Genomic DNA, 25896 nt, shown 5'->3' with positions numbered 1-25896 from the left:
TAAAAATAATCAATAAATCCTATAAATAAAACTAAGAAAGCGTGCATGTTACTTATATCTGGAATTATAAGAAAATTTGTGGGTAAAATATTACAACTTTCATTTTATTGACACTTAATTAAAACTAATTAAAATAACCATGTTTTCGTCCCACATCTAAAACTAATTAAAATGGAATATTGGTTATGTAAATATATACTACTATGAATTTAGTAAAAAAAAGTAATACGAAAATATAAAATTTTAATATTCTTAATTTTAATAACATAATGACTTTTTTTTTCAATTTTTTTTAATTATGTATTGGATAACTTATATATAATTAGGATATAAAATTGAAAATAATGGGATTTCTTCACGACTTTCATCAATGGAGTGGAGAATATCAAAATGTTTGATAGTAAAAATAAAAATAAGAAAAAGAACAACTTGCATAAGTTGCGTTAAAGTATATATAATAATTGAGCTATTAGATTAGTTAATTTTGCATATCTATTTTAATCACAATTTTGTAGTTAATAAAAAAAGAATATTTACAATTTACTATAGAATAGATTGACAAACTAATAGAATGTAATTCTAATGGTAAACTAAAAGTTCAAAAATCCTCTCCAAAGTTTAAATTGAAATATTCACACTACTAAAAAAAGTTGCATTTCGGAATTTAGAGAAGAAAAAAAGCGAAAGTAATAATAAAAACGACTCCTCAATAAGTGTTGAATGATCTAAATTGTAATACATGAGTATGGTAAACTATAGTGTGAAATATTATAATATTAAAACAAAAAATTAATTTTGTGAAGGATTTTATGAATGATTGATGTTAAATTATGTCTATATATTAACATTGTATTATTTGTGAAATGTGTGTTTGAATTTTGAAATAGTGGTTGATAATTGTATAATATATTATATGGAAATTTACTGCTGAAATATGACAACTTTTATTTTATTGATACTTAAATACTCCAAAAAAAAAAAAAAAGCAAATAATAACCACAAAAATACTAAATGTTACTTTTTTTTGGTACTCCACAAAAACCAGTCAAAAGTCACATGTTATGAAACACTTGTGCCATAGTGTAATTCTTTTTTCAATTAAATATAAGGTATGTAATTATTTGGTACGTTGTGATTCTGTAAAATATTATTTTGATACTTGTATTTATAATAATACTCATTTGACATTTTATATTTTGAAATCTTATTTATTTGATACTTGATATTTTAAAAACGTACATATTAAGTACCATAAACTCAAATTTAATTTATAAAATTTTACAAATTTAATCAACTGCTCTCAATTATATGAGTTCCAAATTCAAATTTAATTACTTAATTACATATAACTTATGACAGTTTAGTCACATTGATAAAATTTTATTTATCAAATAAGAGTCTAGGGTATCAAATATGTATAATTTTAAAATACATAGTACCATATAAGCATTATTGAAAAAATAAATATAAAAATGATACTTTGTAAAAACACAGAGTACTAAATAAGTAAATTCCCTTAAATCTAACAAAAATATCATATTTCAGGAACTTATAAATTTTGGGAGAATTTTTAACACTGCGAATTATTCGGAAGGCATGATATGAATTGTTCATAGTTTAATGCACAAAAATATAATTTATTCATTATTAAATAAAGTTTTATAAAATTTGAATAATATTGTAGAATTTTTTTATTAATATATTTTTTTAATAAGAAATTTTGTATATATTAAGAATTTTTTTAATTATTCATTGCTGAAAAAAAAAATTAATTTTTAAAATTTTATGTTGTTTAATTAGGAAAGGGGTGACGTGTTAATAGATTTTCATGTTTGTGTCACACAAAACAGTAACAGGCGTTACACAAGTAGCGAGCCCTCTGTATAAAACAGAGAGTGATTTGTTGATAACTTCCCTCTCAAATCTGTTAAAATGCCCTGGCTCTGTGGTTTTACTTCTTCTACAAAAGCTTTTCTCACTTCTCCTTCTCTCGTTTCTTTCTTTCCTACTCCTAAACCCACATTTCCTCCTTCTTCTCTCTCTGCTTCTAGGTTTCCGATCACCGTCAGGCTCCTTTCCAGCTTTTCCGCTTCTTCACTATCCGACGGCAACGAGGACGCTCTCGTCGGAGTTCTCTCTAATTTTTCCGGTGTGCGATTGGAGGAGACGGTGCCGATCGATTCTGTTAAAGTTAGGCTCGATTCTTGGATCTCTTCTCGCGTTAGTGGAATCAGTAGAGCTCGTGTCCAGTCTAGTATCCGGTTGGGGCTTGTTAGGGTTAATGGCCAGGTCGTCGATAAGGTAACTCCGTTCCTTCCTTGAGATTCACTTTTTTTTTGTCTCTTTTCTCTCGCTTATACTTTGTTCGCCGGAGTAATTGTAGGTTTCTTACAATGTGAAAGCTGGCGACGAAATCAATTGCGAAATTTCCGAGTTGCGACCTTTGAAGGCCGAAGCTGAAAATATTCCTCTGGATATTGTTTATGAAGACGATAGTGTACTAGTTGTTAACAAACCTCCACACATGGTATGGTCAGCCAGTATTTTTACAATCAGGTTTCAGTCTGTCAACTATACGCATTTCTTAATATAATATATATATATAAATAAGAATGTATACTAAATAAGACGATATATTTGTCTTTAAAAATAAATGATGGGAGAAGTTTATTCAATCTCATCCGTTGTTTAGATCAGATCGTAATTCCTAGGTTTGTGTGCTTGGTGGGAAAAAAAAGCTAAGATTCTTGCGGTTTAAAATTTATTTTGAAGATTGTCTGAGACTGGTTCTGCGTTTTTCTTAATCTTTCGGAGGAAGAAGTTTTAAATGCTTTTCTGACTTCTGATATAGCTCAATTATCAGTAAATTCTTATATATTTTAAGGTGGATAAAAGTTTTGAATCACGTTTTTGCACTATGATTTAGGTTGTTCATCCAGCACCAGGCAATCCTACGGGCACACTTGTGAATGGAATTCTTCATCATTGCTCGCTTCCAACAGTTGAATATTCCAACCAGGAATTTCTATCTGATGATGAGGATGATGAGCTTAAAAACACCTCTGGAGATCACAACACATCTGGAGCATCGGTTCGTCCTGGAATTGTGCACAGATTGGATAAAGGCACTAGCGGTTTGCTTGTAGTTGCAAAGGTGATGATTAAGCAAATCAAGTCATGGATGACCATTGTTGTGAGCCTGACATGAAATTTTGCTGTTGTGTCTAACTATTTAGTCTTTATTCTTTGTATGGCAGGACGAACATTCTCATGCACATTTATCTGATCAATTCAAGCTACACACTATTCAGAGAGTATACATTAGTCTTACTTCTGGAGTACCCTCCCCACTTTCTGGACGCATTGAGGTTCCAATTGGTCGTGATTCAAATAACCGGATTCGAATGGCTGCTATACCAGGAGCAAATAATAGTAAACAGGCTCGGCATGCTGCTAGTAGGTGATTTGTGATCCTTCATTCTATTCTATGCTTTTCTTAATATACTGTAATTTGTGAGTTTATCATGGGTTTTATGTATTAAAAGTTGATGATTAATATATTTTTAGTCAGGATTTCATCAATTTCTTCAGATATATAATACAGCAATAAGGCTGCCATGATGGTAGCCAATTCTTTTATTTAGAAATGACCGACAATTTTGCAAGAAGATTCTAACTTTTCATATATAATTGTGTGTGTGGGTGTGTGCGCTTGCGCGTGTGTTTTTTGAATATGTAGGAGTTTCTGCTATCAGGATCTTGATCACATTGCAATCGGAGCATAACTTTAACTCTCAATATAGTAGAGTGGTGTTTTTTTTTGTTCTAGAACCCTTCCTGTACTATTAAGTAGCATGTCTTTCTGTCTTTGTCCTAGTGTCTACTAAGTTTTGTAAGTTATCTTAACATTTAACAATATCATAAGATAACTCAACGTCTACCAAGTCTATTAGTTGTTTAACAATTTCAGAAGATTTTATGTTACTTGCATGTGATTTAGTGGAGGAATTTTTTTATTCAGGCTTTGTTGCATTTTTCAGAGCTGGTTGAACGTTTTGCAGGTATAAAGTAATTGAAATACTAGCTGGTGGTGGTTCTGCATTGGTCGAGTGGAGATTAGAAACTGGTCGCACTCATCAGGTACCTGTAGAACTTAGCTGTATACATTTAGTTTATATGATGCATGCTCATTCATTGCTAACTGAAACCTTGTACCTGGACACTTCAACTGATGCCAAGTGGTATTCATTGATAAAAATGGAATTTCGGTTCTGTACCCAAATTGTGAAAGAATGGCTGTTTTACAATGGCTAATTAGGCATTCATTGATTGCTAGATTGTCTTCGTTTGATTTAAAAAGGAATATTAATTTTGCATGCTTTATAAAGGGTGGTTCTGTTGGCACACTCTATTTTCCCTACTCACCCCCTTCTAAAATAAACTAAGAGTGTGTTTCTCCATATGTGTTATTGTTGTTTTAGTTGAAAATATATAATATTATATATTAAATCTAATGAATAATTAAGTGTAAGGTTGAGAAAATAATTTATTATTCAATATTTTATAAGGGGTTCATTTAGAAAGGGGGCAAAAGACACACCCCTGTATCAAATTCTCTTGTATTACAACACTTGTATTTTTAACTAATCGGCATATGTTTTTGTGCTGCGTTTGGGAAGTTTTGCATCAACTAAAACAATTTTGTGCATCATGGAATAGTTGCTTGCCTCCACCTATAAATAAATCTTTTTATGGTTCTTAAAACAAGAATAAACGTCTGGTTGCTCTAATGAAAATCTTTGGTATTGCATTATATGCTCAAATTCATTCTCCATTTTATGTAGTAGATCCGTGCACATGCAAAGTACTTGGGAATTCCTCTGTTAGGTGATGAAGTGTATGGAGGGACTAAGAGCATGGCTTTGTCACTGCTTCGGCCTAGAACTCCCTCTGACATTCATGGTCAACTCTTAAAGCTAGTCTCTGGATTCGAGAGGCCTTCTCTCCATGCTCTGGCTCTTGGGTAAAATGATATATTTATGTTTGCATCATGGCTTTTCCATTTTGATGTCGATTGATAAGAGTGGTACTCAACTCAGTGGTAATAAAGCCTATGATTTTTTTTTCCCGCAGGTTTAAGCATCCATACACAGGGAAGAACATACACTTCACATGCCAACCTCCTCCGGACTTTGCCAAGATATTGGGCCAGCTTCGTAAAATTAGCACAGTTAAGGTATTTCTCCTATATAATGCTTCATTTGAATTGCCACTGATACTGCCAGTCGCGTGCTTTGCACATGAAAATGTTGTAGAAAGTTCTAAATTCGAAAACATAAATTATTGTTTAATGCTTGAATGTTTTGCACCGACTAACCAATTGTCTTTGCTTGTTCTACGTGTGGGGTGTTTGATCTGCAGCCTGCTTAGGATTGATTCGGTCTTATATTATGACAATTCTGAGATTTGCTCATATGCCGTGCCTTGGTGAGCTGGTCCCTAAATGAAATGCCTGTTAGCATTACATGTTTGGAAATCTCATCCTTATCGGAAAAAAGAAACTGAAGTAAACAGGTAATTTTTCTTTAGCAATTATTTGTTAAAAATATTCTGACCTTATTTATATATAGTGATCGATGTATCGAAATGGGTAACACACGCGAGGTTCTCGAACTGAGCTTGAAAAAGTCATTTGATCCCAGTTTCTTGGATGTATTAGTTAGATTAGATCTATGATTTATTAGATGATTAGATATTATTCATCTTATCCATTTCATAAATATGGATTTTCTGTCACATTTCCGTCCTTTTTTTTAATAGATATCTGTTATGATCTTCGTATATAATTTGCGCAAAGTACTATAAAATTTATTCTAAACAAATATGGTATATTCTCAGGAAAGAGGGTTTGTCTAAAAATCCTTTAAAAAATCAAGACTATTTTAAACCGTAACTTATTTTAGGACAGATTCTGAAGCCATATATGAGGATGGTGCAAAATGATCTTAACGGTGAATGAAAGTAAATAAATGTCTTTTTAATTTTGTAGTAAAATAGTCTAATCATATCTTTAATATCATATATTACATGCTCTTTAACAAATTATTATTTTATTATAAATATTTTAATATTATTGTATATGTATATTATATTTGTTTAATTAATTTTTATTTTAAAGTTATTTTGATTTTTTTTTTCCGTTTTTTTTATGGGATGTTGAATGATATACCATACTACAAAATATATATACTAAGTTGAAAAATAATATATTATCAAAACTTACAAAATTATTACTCAAAAATGTATATACAATGCGAACAAAGTTATATACTATCATTAAAATGTATATACCATGATACGAAATTAGATACTACCACTATGTATGTAATAAAATAAAAATTAAATATCAAAAAAAAAATTATATATTATACCACAAAAAATATATACACTAATTGAAAAAATATATACCAACAACTTATAAAAAAACTTAACAAATCAATGTAACTTTAAAATAAAAATTAATTAAGTAAAACTAGTATATATATACTACTATATTAAAGTCATACAGTATTAAATAAATAAATAAATTATAAAAAAAATAATTTAGGTAATCAACAATGTAAAAATGTTATTTTTCTATAATTTTAAAAATAAGTACATTAGTTTTTTCATGCCTTTATTTTGGTCATGTCTTTATTTTGGGACATTTCCTATAATTTCTCTAAATAAAAACACTAATCAGGAGAATTAATATAACCAACATTTGGTTTAATGTTTTCAGAAAATATTTAACCGCAAGCACCTTAATTAATTACATTACATTATATTTTATTTTTACAAATTTAATTACTCATATTTCTAACTGAATTCAATAAATTGCAGGAGAAATCGATGGATATCATTGTCCCTCCAATTCATGACAAGCTATAATTTTAAGTTATTAGATAAAAGATTTAATAGAAGATTAAATTTTTTGACATATTATAAGAGAAAAAAATATATGTATAGAAGAATAAGAATGAGGGAGAAGATTAAAAAAAATGAAAATGAAGTAATACATGGTTCGATCTTTTTTTTTTTGTTGGGTAATTTACAAAAACCGGTCATCATATCCCCAAGCAAGCACGAATGTTGCTGGTACCGGGCTCCTCAAAAAAGAGTACGTATATCCCTGCATAATTTGATGTGGAGCATATTATTAGATTGATGTCTTGTGTCTTTGAGATAAAAATTTGCTGAAATCAATTTTAATCATTAAATAAAATTGTTTATTTTACTATTTTTTTTAACAAAATATTGTCACGCAACATCTTATGTTGTCCAACATTACTTGACGCGGTATATCGTCATTATCTGCGTGACAATTTTTTTTGTCAACCTTTTGAATAAATCAAATAAAAAGTAGGACTTTATTTTTAATCATTCATTTTATTAGTAAAATCACAAGAAAACAGAACAAAATTGTTGTCATATAATCTATTAATTTGAATAATTATGCCATATTTAATTTAATCAATACTCGAATAGTAAATGTGCACAAAATCATATGTTCAAAAGTTTGAGATGGCTTTTTGCAAATTCATTTTCATGCATGTATCATATATGTTTCGACAATTTAATTTCACCTAAAAAATTTATGCCACGGCCAAATTGTCTTAAGAAATTCAATCAATTATTTTCGACATACATAAAGGGAAATTTTTCTTTCTTTTACAAAAGCTGGAAATTGCGCAAGCTAAATTAAGAATTTAACGTGATACGACATCTTACATGCTTATTATATTATTAGAACTCACAATGAATGTCAAAAACATGGTAAAGAATGACATGGACATCATCATCATCATCGATCAGGTCAGAATCAATCACGCCAAAATCTATACAAAATCAAACTATTTATGGGTAGTAACAACCAAGTACATGCCCCATGACCACGAGAAGTCGGTTATTAATATACACTATCAAATTTATCGTTAATGTCTTCTCATATTAACACTGTTTATTAATAGGGAAAGAGAAAAACTTAGTAATGATATTTTGTTGTTGAATAAGGTATAAAGAATGACGTGTTGAGGGAAAGAAAAAATTGAGGATTAGGCTTTGATTAAAAAATGATAACGTTGTTGTTGAATAAGGTATAAAGAAGTACCTCTACTTGCTTTGCTACAATTTATATTTTGTACTCTTCAAGATGCAGCCACTTTGTAGAAGACCACTTGTTCCCATTGATCACTGGGCATCCTCCTGTCAGCAAACATGGTTTAAAAAAAAACGATTAGAAATTACTAAAATCAGCACTAGAAAAAAGAACTGAGTTCCGAAAGTTAGATTAGATTGTTGCTAACCATGCAAACTTGACGGATCTAAAGTTGCATCAGGTCTCATACTCCAAAATAGTAAAGCGTCGCCCATTTTTGGTTTCACTGAAAGTCCCTCTTTTGCACATTCAGATAATTCATTCCAATTTGGTTGAGAACTGAAGTTTCCCCGGGCAGAAGGAAATACTGTCTCGCCACCTTCTTCAACATCTGACCTGCGTTTGTTTGCAGTAGAGAAAACATTAGAAAGACACGACAAATATAAATGCTTTAGTAGATTCATTAAACATTAGAAAAGATTAATTAGCATCTTACAGATACATCAAAACAGTTGCAACCCTTTGGCCTCCATTTTTTGTGTTAAACTCGTCGAGGAAATAATCATAATGTGCGTCATACTTTTGCCCGACTTCATAGTGGAGAACTTGTAGTCCTTCGCCATGCTCTGAAAATTCAAATGTTAGCTTAGATATGATAAGCTTGTGATAAAGAGACTACAAAAGGTGCATAGGAAAACATCATCAACGGATACAGAAAATAAAAATGACAAAATGAATAATCGATGCAAGGATCATATGGAAGAAAATAAAGTTACTGCTTCAACCACACTTTAAATACACTTTCTTTATGAAAAAAATAAAAAAGTGAAAGCAGTTTGAAGATGTCACGTGTACGTAATCAGTGTACAATGTGAATTTTTCTTCAAACAATCCTTTTTGTGTGTTTTGATGTTTTCTATACTTGGGAATGAATTGACCATTTTTACATGAAATAATTTTATGATATGAAATTAGATTGCCTTGAACACATACCTACCATATCCAGGATCATGAATAAATGATGGAAAATATAAATAAAGATACTAAACAGAAAAATCAGTTACAAGATGCGAATGTGGATTTCTAGTGGAACTAATAAATTGCATCACAAACCTATAACAACGACATTATACCTCAGAAAGTGCACTAGTACCACAGCTACCAACGACATTTTAACTAGTTGAAGACATTAAAAGCTTTAAGAGAAGAAAAACAGTTGAAGAAGGTTATTGCAGACGCGTGAGCATGTCTATGGCCACAAAAATCGATGGTCTAACAAACTTCCAACTAATTGTCCAGTAAGCATAAAAATTTAAAATAAAAAATAGAAAGAAGCTCTGTTTTCATCTTTTCTTCCTTAAAGGGAAGAATTATATTTCAGATGTAAGAAGTCAAAATTAAATAGAAGAGTAACATTGGGCTTTTGTGCATATGGACACTCATAAATGTGGAACATAAGTGGTTTTTCTTTGTCCTTTTTTTAATACCATACCTACAGGAATGAATGTAAAGTCTGCTATTCTTTTTTCTATATCTCTGACTATCTTATCACGCCCTCTCTTGAGAAACATTCCTGAACTGGTGCGGACCCTGCATAGTGTATTCATGCAAACAGAACAACAGCTATGTCACCTCCGTCTTCATCCATCTAATTCATAACTAAGTTGAAATAGAAAGATGTAAACACAAACCTGCTATCTTTGCTACGTCCAGTTGTGCTATCAACCACTGTCGACTTTGCCATATGCGGTTTAGCAATACTAATTAAGTATTCACATTCCTCCTTCGACTGTTTCAAATGATTTCAAGAACTAAAATTATTGAGCAAGAATTATCCGTTTATTGCACAACCAGTAAAATAAAACACATGCTAAGTTAAAAATTTCACCACTAATTGCAAAGAGAAAAGTGCCCCTAGTTTGGATCAGATTAATGTCAACAATCCGTCAACAAGGTGAGATAAAACAGACATAATTTTGGTAGAAATGAGATGTTCTTTTATATCTACTATGTTACATAGTCAATGTTTTAAAAAGGATGAATAACCTTCCAAATTAACTTGGTGCAGTTACTTGAATTCTACTTATTATAAAGACGATGCCATTCACTACTCTCCTGTCTAGAAATATTTGAATATTAATAAGAAATATTCAATGCAGAAGTGTATTCATCCTAATTGCAAGGGCGATAAACTCTACTACGGATCGGAACACAATAATTGGAAAATTTCATTTAGATACCATCAAAACAGATTAAAGTAGCATTATGCACAATCGAGAAAGTCAATAAAACAAAATCGATAGATCAACGCTATTCGTTTGGATAATAACAAATTCTAAATTCACAAAATTACACCAGATCAGACCAAGAAAAAGAAGAAGACGAGAGAAATCGCCAGAATCGCATTCAAAACATGTTACTTAAAACTATATTTGGCACAAGAGGCAAGCTCCTAATTCAACGAAATAAAATAATTAATATTGAGAAATTTACCAAAAAATTATGATACAAGAAAGCTCTTGGCTCCCAAGAAAGGACTTCAGTCCACTGCTCTCGTCTCTTCCCCAAACCACCACCTCTGGCAAAATTAATTAAAATGTCGATCGATTACAATCTAATCGGCATTAACACTAGAAATATCAACTACTATCAGATCATGAAAATATTTAGGAGTAAAATGTATTTTTACCTCTCCACAATTCTACGCCTGAAGGAGCTGAGATCGTTAGGCGGAGAATCGTCGGAGCTGACCGGAAGTGATACTATTCCAAGAGCCAAAAGCATCAGAAGAACAACCGATAACGTGAACATAACAGAGAAGACGAGCGTGATCGTCGACCATTTTCTACCGTTCAATCGAGTATAACGCCCCTTCGCCATTGTTGAAGGTAGCTCCAAGACACAAAAGCTCGATTGGAAAACCAGAAACCCTAGTTTCAACGTGTGGGGTTTGAATTTTCGCCGGTAAGAATTGTATAAATCTCTGCACGGAACTGACAGAGTCCAAATTGATTTTTTTAATAGAACTTGGGTCTTTCGGAGGGCGGAACCAATATTTATAAGTTTAAAAAAAATTGAATTGCGTGAGAGATAATTACCAATTACCCCTGAAATCAGTTGGTCATTTATGGGCGTTTTGGTAAATTACAACGCTCCTGGTTTACTGGTATTGTGTGCTGCACCATGTTTGGATATTAGAAACTGGAAACGATAGTTGACTATTAAAAAACACAAGTCTATCTTCTACATCAGGGGCAAAAAGTAATTACATGAATTAACATTTTATATTTGGGCGTACCATATACTCTCTCTCCTGTTTTCAATTTCGATTTTTGTGCGAATTTTTTTTCTGGTTTGGTTATTTATAATATTTTACAAATTTAAAATTTTTTTAAAATAATTGAAAGTATCAAAAATAAAATTTAAATAATTTATAATTTTTTTTATACTGGTAGAAAATAACATATTTCAACTCTATTTTTTATATTGTAAATTATTTAAATTTTTTTAAAAATTGATAATATATTCTAAATAAATTCAATATACACCATCGTTTAAAAAAAAAATTACACTGAAAATATAATAATATTAAAAAGAAATGCAGAAAATAAAATTGACTAAACATTATCTACTCTTGACTTTCTCTTACTTCCCTAAATCTCCTATCAGAATGCCTACCTTCCTAATTCTCCTCTTTTTGTAAGAAACATTAATATATGATGCGACAATGCCTCTGCTGCTATCTGCTATCATTTTTCAAGATATTGTCGTTTCATCAATCTTCTTTTTATGTAGTTATCTTCTATAATTGTCGTTTACCGAAAGATTGTCGTTTCCAAAACATTCTATCCAATTTTTTGAAAATTGTTTTTTTAGAAATACAGTATTTTTTATGGTAATGAAAATAAAATAAATAATCATTTACAAAATAACTTACAAATTAAAGATTTCAAATAATATTATTTTAAAAAATATATATATAAGAATACTCGCGGCTTAAAAAATTATTCGATAATAAATAATAGAGAAATTTGCGTCATTAATACCTATGTAGTTTTTTGTTGCACTTAAATGCCTATGTAAATTTATTGGTGGCAAAAATATCTACTGTTACACATTTGGTGCAGTCAAAGGTCTCAACGTTAAATCTCAGTTAAGTTTGACTTTAATAGTTACGTGTCACTTTCTAATTAGTTGAAAATTATTAAATATTTTTAAAAACAATTTAAAAATCTAATTAACAATATAAAATTAAATTCATTAAAAAATTAATAAAAAATAATTATAAAAAAACAAAATATAGAAAATATATATATTTTTTAAATTTTTTCCTCCTCTTCTTCCTCCCTATCGTTCTTCTTCTTCCCATTGACTTCCTCCATTTCTTCTTCTTTTTCCCGAATACCCACACCCAAACCTCCGTCGAACCTCAAACCCAGAAAGAAAAATAACTTCTTCTTCCCATCGACTTCCTCCTCTTCTTCTTCTTCTTCTTCCTGAATACCCATCCCGTCAAACTCCTTGGCTCAGAAAACCCCATCCACGACAGACCCCAAACCCAGGAAACCCCATCCTGTCGACCCCGAACCCACAAAGCCCAACTATCTCATCGATCCCGAACCCAAAAAACTTGCTCCCATCATCGTGTTTTTTGCAACCCCTCGACGACGACGACGACTTCACGCACAAGCCCTAGTACCAACGATGATATGCCTTTGTGTTTGATGTGAATAAGCACATTTTTTTTTTGGGTTTGGGGTCCGACTGGGTTTGAGGCTGACGGGGGTTTGGTTTGGATATTCAGGCAGCAGAAGAAGAAGGAGAGGAAGTCGATGGGAACAAGAGTTTGGATCTGGGTATTTGGTTCAGAGTTTTATTCCTATTCTTGTAGTAATTAGCAACTGTGATGAACAAGAGTTTTGAGATTTGTTTGAAGATGATTCAGGTCCTCTTGAACCACTTGGGTTGCAGCAATTAATTCTTGATATGCACACCAGCTATAGGCAAGTTTGATAGTCTCTCAAATCTCACTGATTTTGAGAGTTAGTATTAAAGCAATATAACATATATTTGATTTGTTTTTCTTTCTAAAGAAAGTGAAATCATTTCAGATTCTTCCATCATATTTAATTTCATTACATTCCAACTAAAAAAAAATTAATGCTTAGTGATTTTAAAAAAATTAGATTTAATTTAATTTTTAATATTAAGATTTTGTTTTTGCTTTTTAGTGTTTAATTTATTTATTTTTATATATTTAATTATTTCTAGCCAATTAGAAATTGCCACATAGTTATTATGCAGGTCAAAGTCACACTTAACTGAGATTTAACGCTAGGAACCTTTGACTGCATCAAATGTGTAACGGTAGGCATTTTTGCCGCAAAAAAATTTACATAGGCATTTAAGTGTAACAAAACAAACTATATAGCAAATTTTCCTAAATAATATTTTTATATTTTATATAAATATTCATATTTCATACTAATTTATTATTTTGTGAAACATCTTTATATTTTATATAAATATTTCATATAGATTTAGTTGATTTATTATTTTGTGAAACATCTTTATATTTTATATAAATATTTCATATAGATGTAGTTGTTCTGTGTTATAATGTTTGTATAAATTTATTTTTTGTCTTGTATTAATAGTTTATCTTATCTAGTTTGACTAGAATTTTATGATTCTAGTAAAAAAAACTTGCCAAATAAAAGATAATTAAATGATCGATGTGGTTCTATTAGACGTATTTTGTTGCTGCATTTAGGACTTCCACATATCTATACAATTTGTTCATATAAGATTTTAAACATGTAAATACATTTGTCTAAGTGTCAAATTGTGAATAAAATATGGCAGAGGGGTTGATATATAGCTATTTATAAATAGGGTGATGTTATTTGATATCTTAAGGTGCTCAACACCACATGAGGTAGCACTCCATGATTGGTTAGCAATACTCATAATACTTATTAAATTCAAATAAGTGGTACCCGATATTGGATTACACAAATAGTAGTATGCCACATTTTTATGGTGCTGGACACCAATAGTACCCCTTAGCAATTCTCTTATAAATATTATAAAAGAATACACATCAATAATATAAATACTTACTTAAGATGTAATTTATTTGAAATCACGAGATTAATTTACAAATTTACCGGGTGATTTTGGTGAGTTACATAATTTCCATTAAGATATATTTGTACATATATTTTATACAAGTTTTAACTTATTTTCTATATCCTGAGTTTATAACTTAAATATCCTTAATACTATAGACACACTTTATATACCCACAAAGTATACATGCAATACCACTTGCAGCAATTTTTTTTAAACTAAAATAGCTTAGGAAGCCACTTTTGTTAACTCCATTCTAAATATATTTTTTATTTTTGCTAAAATTATTTTAATAATTTTTTTTACAAATTTGAATTACTATTTATTATTAAATAATTCTTAAAAAAAAATTATTAAAAAGAAAATTAGAAAGCTCTTTATATTAACTAGCTACTCTAAAAAAATGAATATCAGAAATTATTGGAGTACTATTGTTTATATTTGGGTATCTATTATATCTAAAAAGACTACTATTACAAAGAACCACTTAAAGATCTACTTATAGCGTATTTTCAATCTATAAAATATAAATAATGATAGGTGCACACTTATTCTACATACTTAAAATATACACAATGATGTGATATGCATATTAAACTATTCAATTTTTTTTTATTGTGGGATCCACTATTTTTTTTTATGTGGGTTAAGATACATGTCAGATTATTGTATGTATTTTGAGTAAATAAAATAAGTGTATGTCTAGCATTACTCATAAAAATATATATGTCTAACATTATAATCGTTTATAATTATTAATGATATATTTGTTATGATTTCTTGTAGGGGTGAACATTTGACCCACAAAACCTAAAAACTCGCACAACTCTAAGTCCCAAAAACCTAATTTTTTGTAAAATGCATCCATTTCGGCCTTAATCTGATGTCGGGTTAAGTTCAGGTACTACTTCAAGAAAACATTCAAAAGCAAAAAATAAATAAATAAAATAGGTGGAAATTACATTTTATATGGACTTTTAATTGATATTTTCAAAAATATGGCTTTTTTTCATCTTAACTTTTGTATGGCTTTTTATACTTTTTTATCACTTTTGTGGTATTTTTTTCCCATATTTTTGTTAAGATGTCTTATTATGCCATATGTTGTTTCTAATGATTATTTTTTAATTCCAGGGGTAGTTAGGTAATTTTATTTTATGTAATTTTTTAAAATTTTACAAAGGTAGTTTTCTTTTACTTTACCTTTTCCGATCAGTTTTTTTCCCTTTGTTTCCCGAGCGTTCTTTTTTTTTTTTTTCAGTTGTTTGCATGCGGTTTGGGTTTGGTGATCGGGGTTTGTTGATGAGTATTTTGGTGTGATTGGAGTTGTTTTCGGTCATCGTAGTTGTTGTTTAGGAATTTGGTCGACTGCATTTTTCAGAAATTTTGGTGAACTGTCTTGATCGTTGTCGGAATGCGCCGTTCTCCTCGAACTCCGACGGTTCCTGCCGACAATGCAGGAGCTAACGTTAAGGTATCGTGTTTCTTTCAGTGTTTTGGTTTGGTTGTTAGTTTGATTTTTGTTTTTTTGAGTTGGAATCGTATATTTATTTGTATGTTGTTTTCATTGTTCATATTTTCAATTTTTGTATTTATGTTTATGTTTTTTAAGGGAGGTAATGTTGGTTCTTCATCAACAAGTGTTGATGGCTGTTTGCGTTCTTCCCCTCAAGTTAAGGGTTCTTCAAGGATCAAGAGAACTGCTGCTGGGACAAAGAAAGATCGTCAGAGTAGAGTTAAGGTACCTAGTTACCTTGATTTTTTTTCCTATGTTTATATGTATGTTTTTCCTTTTTGCTGCATCTTTCCCTTGAGGGAAATCTTATATGATATTTGTAATTCCCACATATATGATTAATATCATATGCCTTCATCTTTATATTAGATTATGATGAAATTGGCTCTGACTTGCTGTAACTTCAAGTTTAGAGCATGTTTATATATATATATATATATAAATATCTTAATGTGTATTTGTGTGTGGTTTTGTCAATTAAATAATGATAAAACTTGCTCATACTCCTTGACGTATACTACTGATTTCATACATTGCCAGTTCGACATTTAACAAAGTTCAAAGTAACTAGGTAACTAGAAAAACATACATATAAAACAAAGTTCAAAGTGCATTCTAGAGGTATTGTTTTCTGTTTGTGGTGCTTTGTTTCTTTGATATGGTTTAAGTGTATGATTATATTTAGTTTTTTTTGTCATGTGTTCTCATGTGGTCCCTAGTTTTTTTCAATTGATTTACTTTTATCATTTGTTGTTATTTTAATGTTTTTAAGTTTCCCTGTTATCTATGTTATGCCCTTACTGTTTCTTTTTTTATAATTTTTTTTGGCTTTTTTAGGTTCCTAGTTAGTTGTTGATGTTTAGTGTTTTTTTTTTTAAAGTTAATAGTTTATATGTGTTTGGCCTTGCTTTTCTTTCTGTGGTTCCTGTTTACTTTGTATGGTTTAATCATATTATTATGTTTCTTAAGTTTTAGTGTCTTGTAATGTGTTATCATGTGGTCCCTAGTTACTTTTGTGTTGATTTTATTGTATAATTTTTGTTTAGTTTAATGTTAACTTTTCATTTTTCTGTATGTTTTCCACTTTTCTTTTTATTTTATTTTTTATATTTTTTTGTTGGATTTATAGGTACCGAGTTAGTTGTTTACATTTATTGTTTTATAATAGGTACCTAGTTACCTTGTTTGTTTTCCCCCCTTCATATTATTCATAGTTTCTTTATTCTGTTTACTGTTATGTTATCAGTGTGTAATTGATTCTCATGTTTGTTTTTAGGATGCGCATTTCAGAATTAAACCTGACAGGCGTTTTGGAAGTAAAGTCCAACAGTGGAATAAGCCGTCTGTTATTAGTGAGATTAAGGCAGTTTTAAGTTCGAAACAAAAAGCAATGTTTCGAAGAACTCCTTTTGGTCACTTTTTGGATATGCCTGATATTACATTTCAGGCACAGTTATTTCATAGTGTTTTGCTTCGGGAGGTTTATCAAAAAAATGAAGAATCCGAGTTTTGGTTTAACTTGGGTGGCACATTAGTTAGGTTCTCAATCAGTGAGTTTTCCCTGATTACTGGTTTGAAATGTGTGGGCAGTGTTGACTTCGGGATGTTCAAAGAGGCTGATTTAGGGCTTAGGAAATCTCTTTTTCTGTTGTACGAAGGTAAACCCAGGAAGGAAGAAAAGCTTAGGAAAGAGGAGGTTGCATGTGCATTCAATGATAAAAACTTGAAGAAGAAAGGTGATGAGGTTGTCGTTAAGTTGGCTATTGTTCATTTGTTAGCCAATTTTTTGTTCGGGACTCAAACTGAGACTCGTGTTGACAACTCATTCTTTGCCATGGTTGATTCCAATTTTGCTGAGATGAAGAAGTTTGCTTTTGGGAAAGTGTTGTGGCAAAGAACTAGATGTGTGATGCGGGCAGTTTTGAAAGATAGGAACGCCATGTATGATTGTGTTCCTAGGAAAGCTGATGGATCACTGGATAACTATAGTTATAAGTGCTATGGTTTCCCTATTGCTTTCCTTATATGGATATATGAGACAATTCCCTCTTGTTCTCAAGCTTTGTGTAGACGGGTTAATTGTTTGTTTCCAAGGATTCTGAATTGGACAAGCAGGGGAAGTGTCTCATATCAGTATTTGGTTGATAACGTTCTGTTGGAGGAAGAGGTATTGATTTTGTTTTTTTTTTCAATTTTTTTTTTTGTCGTTTTCTTTCTATTTTTTTATTATGTTTGTTTTATAGTTGGGTAACTAGTTACTTTGTCACAGTTATTTTTGTGTTGCCTGCTTTTTAAAAAAAAAATTTGATTCTTGCAGTATGATGTTAATGTCATAATGCCTACTACTGAAGAAATGAGACTGCCTATTCTGAGAGGGTTGTCTTTTGAAAGCAAGTTTTTACCGACAGATCCACCCGATGACGATGCTGCTAGTTCCTCAGATATGCATCAGGATCTTATTGCCATTCAATCAAAATTGGTTGAAGTGCAAGATTCGCAGAAGTCTATATTGATTGCAATTTCTGAATTGAAGGCAGCCTTTGCATCTGATTTTGCTTCTGTTATATCTTTGTTGGATGGTATTAAGGCATCTATGGCAGCTGGTAATCATAATGTTGGTGGAGAGTTTGAAGATCCTATGCATGCTGAGGCTTCTTCGGAGGTAACTGGTTTCTGTTGTGGTGTGTGTTTCCCTTTTATGATGTCTATTTTGGTTCTATTTTGTTTAAAAATTGCTGGTTTTTGTATTTTTTAGGATTTTTTTGATGGCCATTCCTCTGGGGGTTACCAAAATGTTGATATTGGTGAGGAGTTGGGGGCTGATTTGGAGCATTCCGTTCAGATTGCTTCACAATTTTTTTCTACTGTTAAAGTAAGATCTTATTTTCGTTTTTTTTGTTTAAGCAATTGGTTTTTTTCCTCCGTGTTTTCTTGTTTGTAATGTAGTATTGGTTGTATATTTTTATTTCTTTTTCAGGAGCCAATTAAGGTTGACTCAAGTGTATGCTTAAGTCCTCAAACTCCCACATTTCATGTCTCTAATGCAATATGGAGAGTTACTAATGATTCAGTTGAGAGGCCACTTAAAGAGAGTAGTTCTTTGGAGGATAAAAGTAAGTGGTCAATTGTGAAGTATGATGATGCACAAGCAGCTGATACTGGACTGATTTTGGGAAGGAAAAGGCAAGCGAAGCCAAGCGCTGTTGTAAAATCTCCTTTCTTAACAAAATTTGGATCTTCTGAAGTTGGAGTGAAACAAAAAAGAAAGATGACGATATTGGATAATATTTGTCCCTTTTCCAATGAACTTGGTGATAATCACACTAAAGAACAGCTGTCTGAGTTTGATTCCTGGATTAATCATGGTTTGAAGAAAAGGAACAAGTATGTATAACCATTATTTGTTTTAAAGTTTGTTATAGGTGTAATATGTATGATTAATTTGTTAAGCTTTTTATTTTGTTTTTTATTGTATTTTTCATGTTTAAAAAATATGATGATAATTCTGTGGACCCACCAATTAATTTCACTTTTGTTCATATTTCTGAGAAGGCTTGGTTTCATAGCCTTTATTTCTCTGGGCAATTCGTTGATTCATCGGTGAGATTCTTGCTTTTTTAATTTATCTGGTTTTTCATGTTGGAGTTTTTTTTTTATTTATTTTTTATTTTTTTACAAGGTAATAAGTCTGGTGATCTATTTTATGCTATATATTATGATGTTATTGGGTACCCAGTTACCTTACTGTTTGCTTTGTTGTAGTTCATTGGGTAACTGGTTACCCAATCATTGTAACTGGTTTTTGTGTTGATGATGGTTACCAGTTTCCCTTGTGTTACAAAGTTTTATTGTCTGTCATAGTAGATTTGTTTCTACCCATATCATTTTATAATCATGTATTTTATTTATTATGCAACATATTGATGTGATGATGTATTACTTGAGGAGAAAGGTTAAATTGTCTACAGATTTGAAGAGAAGAGTATCTACGACTGACACTTGTTTTGGGCAAAACATAGTGTTTATGTATGAAGATTTTAAGAAAAAAGGTAGTGGCGCATTTAAAATAGATGAGAGATGCGTTGCTTTGAAGATAATGAAGGGGGAATCCATGTTTTGTGCAACTCATTGGAATTTGCTTGATGATGTTGTCATGCCTGTTAATGTGAATGGTCTTATGCACTGGATTTTGTTGCACTTTAATGTACAGCAGAGATCTCTTACGGTGTATGATTCAATGTCTGGTGCAAAGCATGAAAATCAGACTTTACCTGTCGTTGAGGCATTTGCTGTATTGATTCCTCTTCTTCTGGAGATGATTGATTTCTATGTTCGTAAAGATATTCATCTTGATGTTAGCCCGTATGATGTGGTAGAGAATGAGGCTTTGAAGTTGAGCATTGCTAAAGGCATTCCTCAACAGACTGATTGGTTAGTTTGTTTATTTGATTTTAGTTTTTTTTTTTTTTTTTTTGTGTTCTGTTTTGTTTATATGTTCTTAGTTGTTTTTTTTTTCTATTATGCAGTGATTGTGGGGTGTTTTGTACTTATTTTGCTGAGCAAATAATTCTTGGGAAGGAGAATGAGATGCCTAAAAATATTGATGTTCGTCTCCTTCGTAAAGACATTGCTGTCAGCTTGTACTATCATGGAAAGAACAAAGAACTTGAGGGATACTTAACTAGTGATGAGTTCACTGATAAGCTTCTGGAGAGGAGACAGAAAAGAATGAAAATTGCTGCATAGGCTTTTAGTGATATTATATTTCTTTTGGTTTTTTATCTTTTCTACAACTGTAATTGAATGATGAATCAATTTCTAGTTTAACAGTTAGCTTTTTTAATTTTCTTCTTATGTAAAACATTGGGATTCTTAAGGTCATTTTATATATACATATTAGTATATCGTTTTGTTAATTCTTTTGCTGTAAGCTTTTTGGAAGAATGATTTAGAGGGTAACCAGGTACCCAGGTTGTTTATTTTCTAACATACCAAGGGTAACTGGTTACTTAATTGTTTTTATTTTAATTTTTTCCCCATTGGTTTGTTGTTTGTTAATTACATTTATTAATATATATTTTAGATAACACTTTAAATCAGGTAGCTAGTTTTCTGTTTGTTTTTGTATTTTTTTCCACTGTTTTATGGAATAACTTGAGGGAAACTAGTTCCTAGTTGGGTTGTTTAGCTAATTTTATTGGTGATGTTTGAGGGTAACTAGGTACTCAGGCTGTTTGTTTCCTAATATACCGAGGGTAACTGGTTACTTAAGTGTTTTTTTTTTTTCCCCTAAGCTTGTCTTTTTTATAGTTATGCAACCAGTTTATTAAATTAATATTAAAGTAACTTTAATATTATATATAGACGAGTTTGTGATAGAAGAAAGTAAAGGTTTAAATTTTTTTTTTTTTTTTTTTTGGGTTTTAGATTGTTATAGTGGGGTAATTTACCTTGTATTGAAACTTCAGGGTAACCAGTTTCCTATATCGTTGTTTTTGTTGTTAATTATTGGTAACTGGGTATGATCATTTTTTTTCCGTCATGGTTTATTTATAGTGATTGTAGCATTGAAAAATAGAAGCAAACAAATCCAAGAAATTATTTTGAAAGGATTTTATAAGTTCGCATAACCAATCAATGTGTTTCATTTTGAAACAATCTTATTAAAATTCTGAATGATACTTGATGAATATGAAAGTCTCTCTTTCAATGAGTAAAGCTATGAAAGGTTTGTTTTGCTGTAGAATGTGAATCTATGTCTTTGGCTTTTTCTGTTTATTTGGCTTCTGAAATGGAGGATTCCTGCAAGTCTTCCTGTTATGTCCTGGTTGTGCACATTTCCCACAGGTGATTATTACCTTATTTTCCCCTCTTGATCTTATTCGTTTCTTTCTTGGTCTTCCTGCAGGGATTGTTGAATTTGGAGGCAGCACTAGTATGTCCAAGTGTTGTGGGAGATTCCATTCATCTTTATGGGGCAAAGGATGAACATTTTCTTGATACAATGCTTTCAACGTTTCTGTTCTGTAGAATTTTGCACAATAATCATAGACACTCAAGTTTCTTTTTGCAATGACAGCTACTGCATGGCCACAAGGTATTTCATCTTCTTGGAACCTATTGCAAGTGCATGTTCTATTATGTATATTTACTGTGAAATTTATCCCCTTTTGATCACGAACTTGGTATTCTATTGTGTTGAAAGGCAAGACCTAAAAATAGTTTGTCATGAATTAGAATCAGATAATAAACATTTTAACTAGACTTAAGATTTAAAGTAACTAGTTATGCTTCTGTGTGAAAAAAAATTCTTGTTTTTATGGAAGGTAACTGGTTACCATCAATTGACAGAATACGGATTTGTAAGAATATGTTTAGTTGCATACCTCATACTTCATTTTTGAAACAATGTCATGTCTCAATTCATTTTCTGTTGCTGTAGAGACTTTTGTGAATGTTCCATTTGCATTATTTGAGTTGTTCCAAACCCACTTTTGAACCAAACTTCTAAGGCATTCAACCAAGATATCAATGGGGAGATTTCTTGCAGCTTTTAGTGCAGCGTTGAGTGATTCTGCAATGTTGGATGTCATCATGGTGTATCTTTTTGTTGGCGAGTATGATCTTGCCCAAGTTTCATACTTGGCTTTTTCTACATAGGGCCTAATGCATCTATCAATTCTATCAAGGCCTTTCATGTAGTTTTCACATTCTGTCTGTGTGTATGCTTTTGCTGCTGCAATGAATTTCATTTGTAGTTCTTCTCCATGGCTCCCATACTTGCCTTTCAAATTATTGAGTAAGTGAAACATGCAAGCTCCATGGAAAGCATTTGGGTACACCATATGTACTGCATTGTCTATGCTCTTATGTCTGTCAGAAACTATAGCCAATCCTGTGGAGTACAAATATTTTAATATAAAAAAACAAAAACTAAGTATTTTTCAATTTTTTTTTTATTATTATTTTAGTGAAGGTAACCAGTTACTTTGGTCAGATTCTAAAAGAAATAGCATGTATTTGTGTATTTTGTTTTGGTAAAATGTTCCTATTTGTTTGTAAACAAGAATATATCGTTGAAGCTATCATACCTTCGGGTTCTCCATAGGTTTCTCGCAGTTTGGAGAAGAACCATAGCCATGAGTTATCATTTTCGGAGTCTGATATTCCAAAAGCCAACACGAAAATGTTGTTGTTTGAATCTAACGTTGATGCTGAAAACAGGGTACCACCATGTGCATTTTTCAAAAAAGTTCCATCAACAACAATTATAGGCATCAAGTATCTCCAACCCTTGATTGAGTTAGAGAAAGCTATGTATAGGTATTTGAATCTATCTTCCTTGTCTGTGAGTAGGTGTGTTATTGTTCTTGGATTTGCTTTCTTCAACATGTAAAGATATATTGGCAACTTCTGATATGAATCATCGGGGTTCCCTCTTACTAGACGCAAAGCTTTCTCTCTTGATCTCCATGCTTTTGTGTATCCCATAGTTACTCCAAAGTCATCATTCATATCATTCATGATGTCATTTGGAGTGTAATTTCTTTTGATTGACTTGTACTTATTCTTTATTAATTCCCCACCTACGATGCTTTTTGCTTGCCTATGGTCTTCCAAAACAATTTCAACAGAGTAAGTGTGATTTGGATTGCATTTCCGTACCTTGAATAAATCTTGATTTCTGTACTTAGATGCTCTCACCAACCAGTTGCATTTTTCATCTGCGCAAGTAACTAGGTACTCTCTAGGTTCTGATCTTTTTGTTTTGAACTGGAAGTTATGCAGCATTGCATAGTAGCTAAGGGCTGATTTGACTGTGTTCTTATCCTTGTAAATTTGTCCTTGCTCTATTGTGTTCACTCTGTAATCAGATATTACTAGTTGGATTTCATCCAACTTCTTTTTTCTTTTTGTATTGTCCTCAATTATGAAATCAGCTACTTCTTCAGCAAAATGGGGTATGTATGACACATTTATGCCCTCATTTGTTGTGCTTGACATTCCTTCTTCAAGTAACATTTGTTCATTGATGGAAGCTTGATTTGCTTGCATTAATAATGTCCCCACCTCCATTTCTTCTGCTGTAGCTTTCTGATTTGCTAGTAGAAGAAGGCCATTTTCATTGTTTGATTCTTGAATTATAGTGACACACAATGGTAAGTCTGTTATTTTAGTAGCAACTTTTTTCTTTATTTCCAGGAAGAACAACACTGAATTGTCTGTTACAACCTTCATTGGTGGTGTTCCTTTTTCTACTTGATAAGAAACTTCAATAGTTGCTGTTTTTTCCTTTATCTCCTTTTTTATCAAATTCACCAAGTTGTCAAGAGAACAATTTGGTGGTATTAATATCCCAGACATTATGTATCCTTGGTACTCGTTGTTTTCATTCCAATTGCCTCCATATTGAACCAAAGAAGTAATATTGTCCATATCTGTAAAATTTGGCAATTTTTTAAGCAGTTAGTTGGTTCTAAATTGGCTAGGTAACTGGTTAACTTAATATTTAATCACATATTCTCCTGAAACATTTAGCTTTTGTAGGGTAACTGGTCACACTTAGTTTTATATATTTTATGTTTTTCAAATTAGTTATATATATTGATTGTTGTTGCAGGGTAACTTGTTACACTTAGTTTTACACATTGTTTGTTTTTTTTTTTTGCAGGGTAACTGGTTACCTTAATAATGAATCATATATTGCTTATTTTTACCCTTAGTTTTATATAGTTGTAATTTCCTCTTAGTTTTATTTATTTTCTGTTTTTCAGGGTAACTGGTTACCCTATTGTTACTGATTGTTTTTGTAGTAAATCTTCCCAGCTACATCAAATAATTTTTTTTTTTTTTTTGTAAAGATAAATTAGAGTGTCAAATTTTCAGAGTTCTTGTTTCTTGCCTATTTTTTTTGGTTAATGAATGTAGAAAAACCAGTGGGAAGGTAACTGGTTCCCTTAATCTGTAATTGCATACCGTACTGAAACATTTTAGTTGAATTTATTGCATGTTATTCCAAGTAACTGGTTGTCCAAATGTTTCTGAATGTTTCTTGTTTTTTTTTCTGGTTAATCAATGTATACAAACCAATGAGCTTCGATATTTTTTTCCTATTTTTTAGTTTATAAATTGTTTTTGTTTTCCAGCAAGCACATTTGATCATGATCATTTTTATTATAATCAAGATAATAGTTGCAAATAATATAGTAGATTGAACATAGTTTGCAAAAAAAAAAAAAAAAAATGACAGCAGAACAGAGTTGACAGAGGAAACGGTTTCTTGCAAACCTTGTGTTCTTGATCGTGTAGTGGATATGCAGGTCGCCGGAATCTTCAAAGATTGCAGCTGGTTTGATTGGAAGAATGTTGGAATTTTTTTGATTTCTGCAGAAAGGGACCATTTGTTTAGTGATCAGATTTTTCTTGCATTTTTTTGACAGAAGATGAGGTCAAACCTTTGCTAGAGTTGGTCGATTGTTGTGGTGATCGCCGGAGAAACGAGTCGTTGCCGGAGAAGGAAACTATCACCGGAGAATTGCGTGCTGGAGATGGAAGGAATAGTAACGTGTTTTTTTGATCATGTTTCACGCATGAGCAAATGAGCAGAAGAGAGGAAGATTCAATTGGTAATTACATGTGTACCCCTGATTTGTACTGATGTGTTGTTGTTTAAATTTCAATTATGGCATGTACTTATTTTTCCCATATTCTAAGTTTTCCTTGTATAAAATCTTCCATACATATTATAAAAAGATTGATTCCCATATTTTTGCACAATTATGGCTAAAAAGCCATATTTATGAAAATTTCCCATAAAATAGTGTCAAAAATTTGGTATTTTTGAAATTTTTTACCAACGCCCATTTTCAGCCCAAATCCTTGTTTCGGCCCAATCCCACCCGAAACTCGAACTTCCTGACCCGACCACACACAAAACCCAAAATTACTCAAAAATCTGAAAATTTCGGGCTGGTTCAGTACCACAATTCCCCACCCAAAAATTTGACCTCCTAATCTCTAGCATTACTCTTACTTTTACTCTTCTTTATAATTACTTGCGCTATTGTCTTTCTTGTCATTTTAAGCCAACAATGCTTGTATATCAATGATT

The 25896-nt window shown here is 31.3% G+C and overlaps 4 protein-coding genes across 4 annotated transcripts; 2 read left to right on the top strand and 2 right to left on the bottom strand.

Annotated features, from left to right (window-relative positions):
* Positions 1-1903: 1903 nt before the first annotated feature.
* On the top strand, positions 1904-5542 carry LOC133807360 (RNA pseudouridine synthase 2, chloroplastic). Its single transcript, XM_062245626.1, has 8 exons — positions 1904-2301; positions 2384-2527; positions 2927-3154; positions 3258-3460; positions 4062-4140; positions 4848-5023; positions 5134-5236; positions 5422-5542. The coding sequence occupies exons 1-8, from the start codon at positions 1933-1935 to the stop codon at positions 5428-5430; spliced, it is 1311 nt and encodes a 436-aa protein (XP_062101610.1). The 5' UTR covers positions 1904-1932; the 3' UTR covers positions 5431-5542.
* Positions 5543-6927: 1385 nt separating this feature from the next.
* On the bottom strand, positions 6928-11184 carry LOC133807361 (probable prolyl 4-hydroxylase 3). Its single transcript, XM_062245627.1, has 8 exons — positions 10827-11184; positions 10631-10715; positions 9829-9926; positions 9630-9727; positions 8634-8763; positions 8346-8533; positions 8150-8244; positions 6928-7171 (listed from the first exon to the last, which is right to left on the bottom strand). The coding sequence occupies exons 1-7, from the start codon at positions 11015-11017 to the stop codon at positions 8171-8173; spliced, it is 864 nt and encodes a 287-aa protein (XP_062101611.1). The 5' UTR covers positions 11018-11184; the 3' UTR covers positions 6928-7171; positions 8150-8170.
* Positions 11185-19463: 8279 nt separating this feature from the next.
* Positions 19464-21174, top strand: LOC133804626 (uncharacterized). The gene is made up of 2 exons (XM_062242772.1): positions 19464-20216; positions 20312-21174. The coding sequence occupies exons 1-2, from the start codon at positions 19696-19698 to the stop codon at positions 20529-20531; spliced, it is 741 nt and encodes a 246-aa protein (XP_062098756.1). The 5' UTR covers positions 19464-19695; the 3' UTR covers positions 20532-21174.
* A 39-nt stretch (positions 21175-21213) lies between these two features.
* Positions 21214-24221, bottom strand: LOC133806694 (uncharacterized). The gene is made up of 3 exons (XM_062244789.1): positions 22877-24221; positions 22172-22680; positions 21214-21997 (listed from the first exon to the last, which is right to left on the bottom strand). The coding sequence occupies exons 1-3, from the start codon at positions 24219-24221 to the stop codon at positions 21539-21541; spliced, it is 2313 nt and encodes a 770-aa protein (XP_062100773.1). The 3' UTR covers positions 21214-21538.
* Positions 24222-25896: the final 1675 nt, after the last annotated feature.

The sequence above is a fragment of the Humulus lupulus genome, chromosome X (assembly GCF_963169125.1).
Source record: "Humulus lupulus chromosome X, drHumLupu1.1, whole genome shotgun sequence".
NCBI lineage: Eukaryota > Viridiplantae > Streptophyta > Magnoliopsida > Rosales > Cannabaceae > Humulus > Humulus lupulus.
The sequence above is the reverse complement of the archived record's forward strand: the minus strand, read 5'-3'. Positions and strand labels throughout refer to the sequence as shown.

Excerpts from the sequence above, each read along its gene's own strand:
- LOC133804626 (XM_062242772.1), top strand. The coding sequence starts at position 19,696 with ATGCAACATATTGATGTGATGATGTATTACTTGAGGAGAAAGGTTAAA. Across the intron at positions 20,217-20,311 it reads ATTCCTCAACAGACTGATTG|TGATTGTGGGGTGTTTTGTA; the intron begins GTTAGTTTGTTT and ends TCTATTATGCAG.
- LOC133807360 (XM_062245626.1), top strand. The coding sequence starts at position 1,933 with ATGCCCTGGCTCTGTGGTTTTACTTCTTCTACAAAAGCTTTTCTCACT. Across the intron at positions 3,461-4,061 it reads GCTCGGCATGCTGCTAGTAG|GTATAAAGTAATTGAAATAC; the intron begins GTGATTTGTGAT and ends AACGTTTTGCAG. Across the intron at positions 5,024-5,133 it reads CTCCATGCTCTGGCTCTTGG|GTTTAAGCATCCATACACAG; the intron begins GTAAAATGATAT and ends TTTTTCCCGCAG.
- LOC133807361 (XM_062245627.1), bottom strand. The coding sequence starts at position 11,017 with ATGGCGAAGGGGCGTTATACTCGATTGAACGGTAGAAAATGGTCGACG. Across the intron at positions 10,716-10,826 it reads AGGCGTAGAATTGTGGAGAG|AGGTGGTGGTTTGGGGAAGA; the intron begins GTAAAAATACAT and ends TAATTTTGCCAG. Across the intron at positions 8,764-9,629 it reads CTTTACATTCATTCCTGTAG|AGCATGGCGAAGGACTACAA; the intron begins GTATGGTATTAA and ends TTGAATTTTCAG.
- LOC133806694 (XM_062244789.1), bottom strand. The coding sequence starts at position 24,221 with ATGGACAATATTACTTCTTTGGTTCAATATGGAGGCAATTGGAATGAA. Across the intron at positions 22,681-22,876 it reads AACCTATGGAGAACCCGAAG|GATTGGCTATAGTTTCTGAC; the intron begins GTATGATAGCTT and ends TGTACTCCACAG. Across the intron at positions 21,998-22,171 it reads TTTCAAAAATGAAGTATGAG|GTCTTGCCTTTCAACACAAT; the intron begins GTATGCAACTAA and ends AACTATTTTTAG.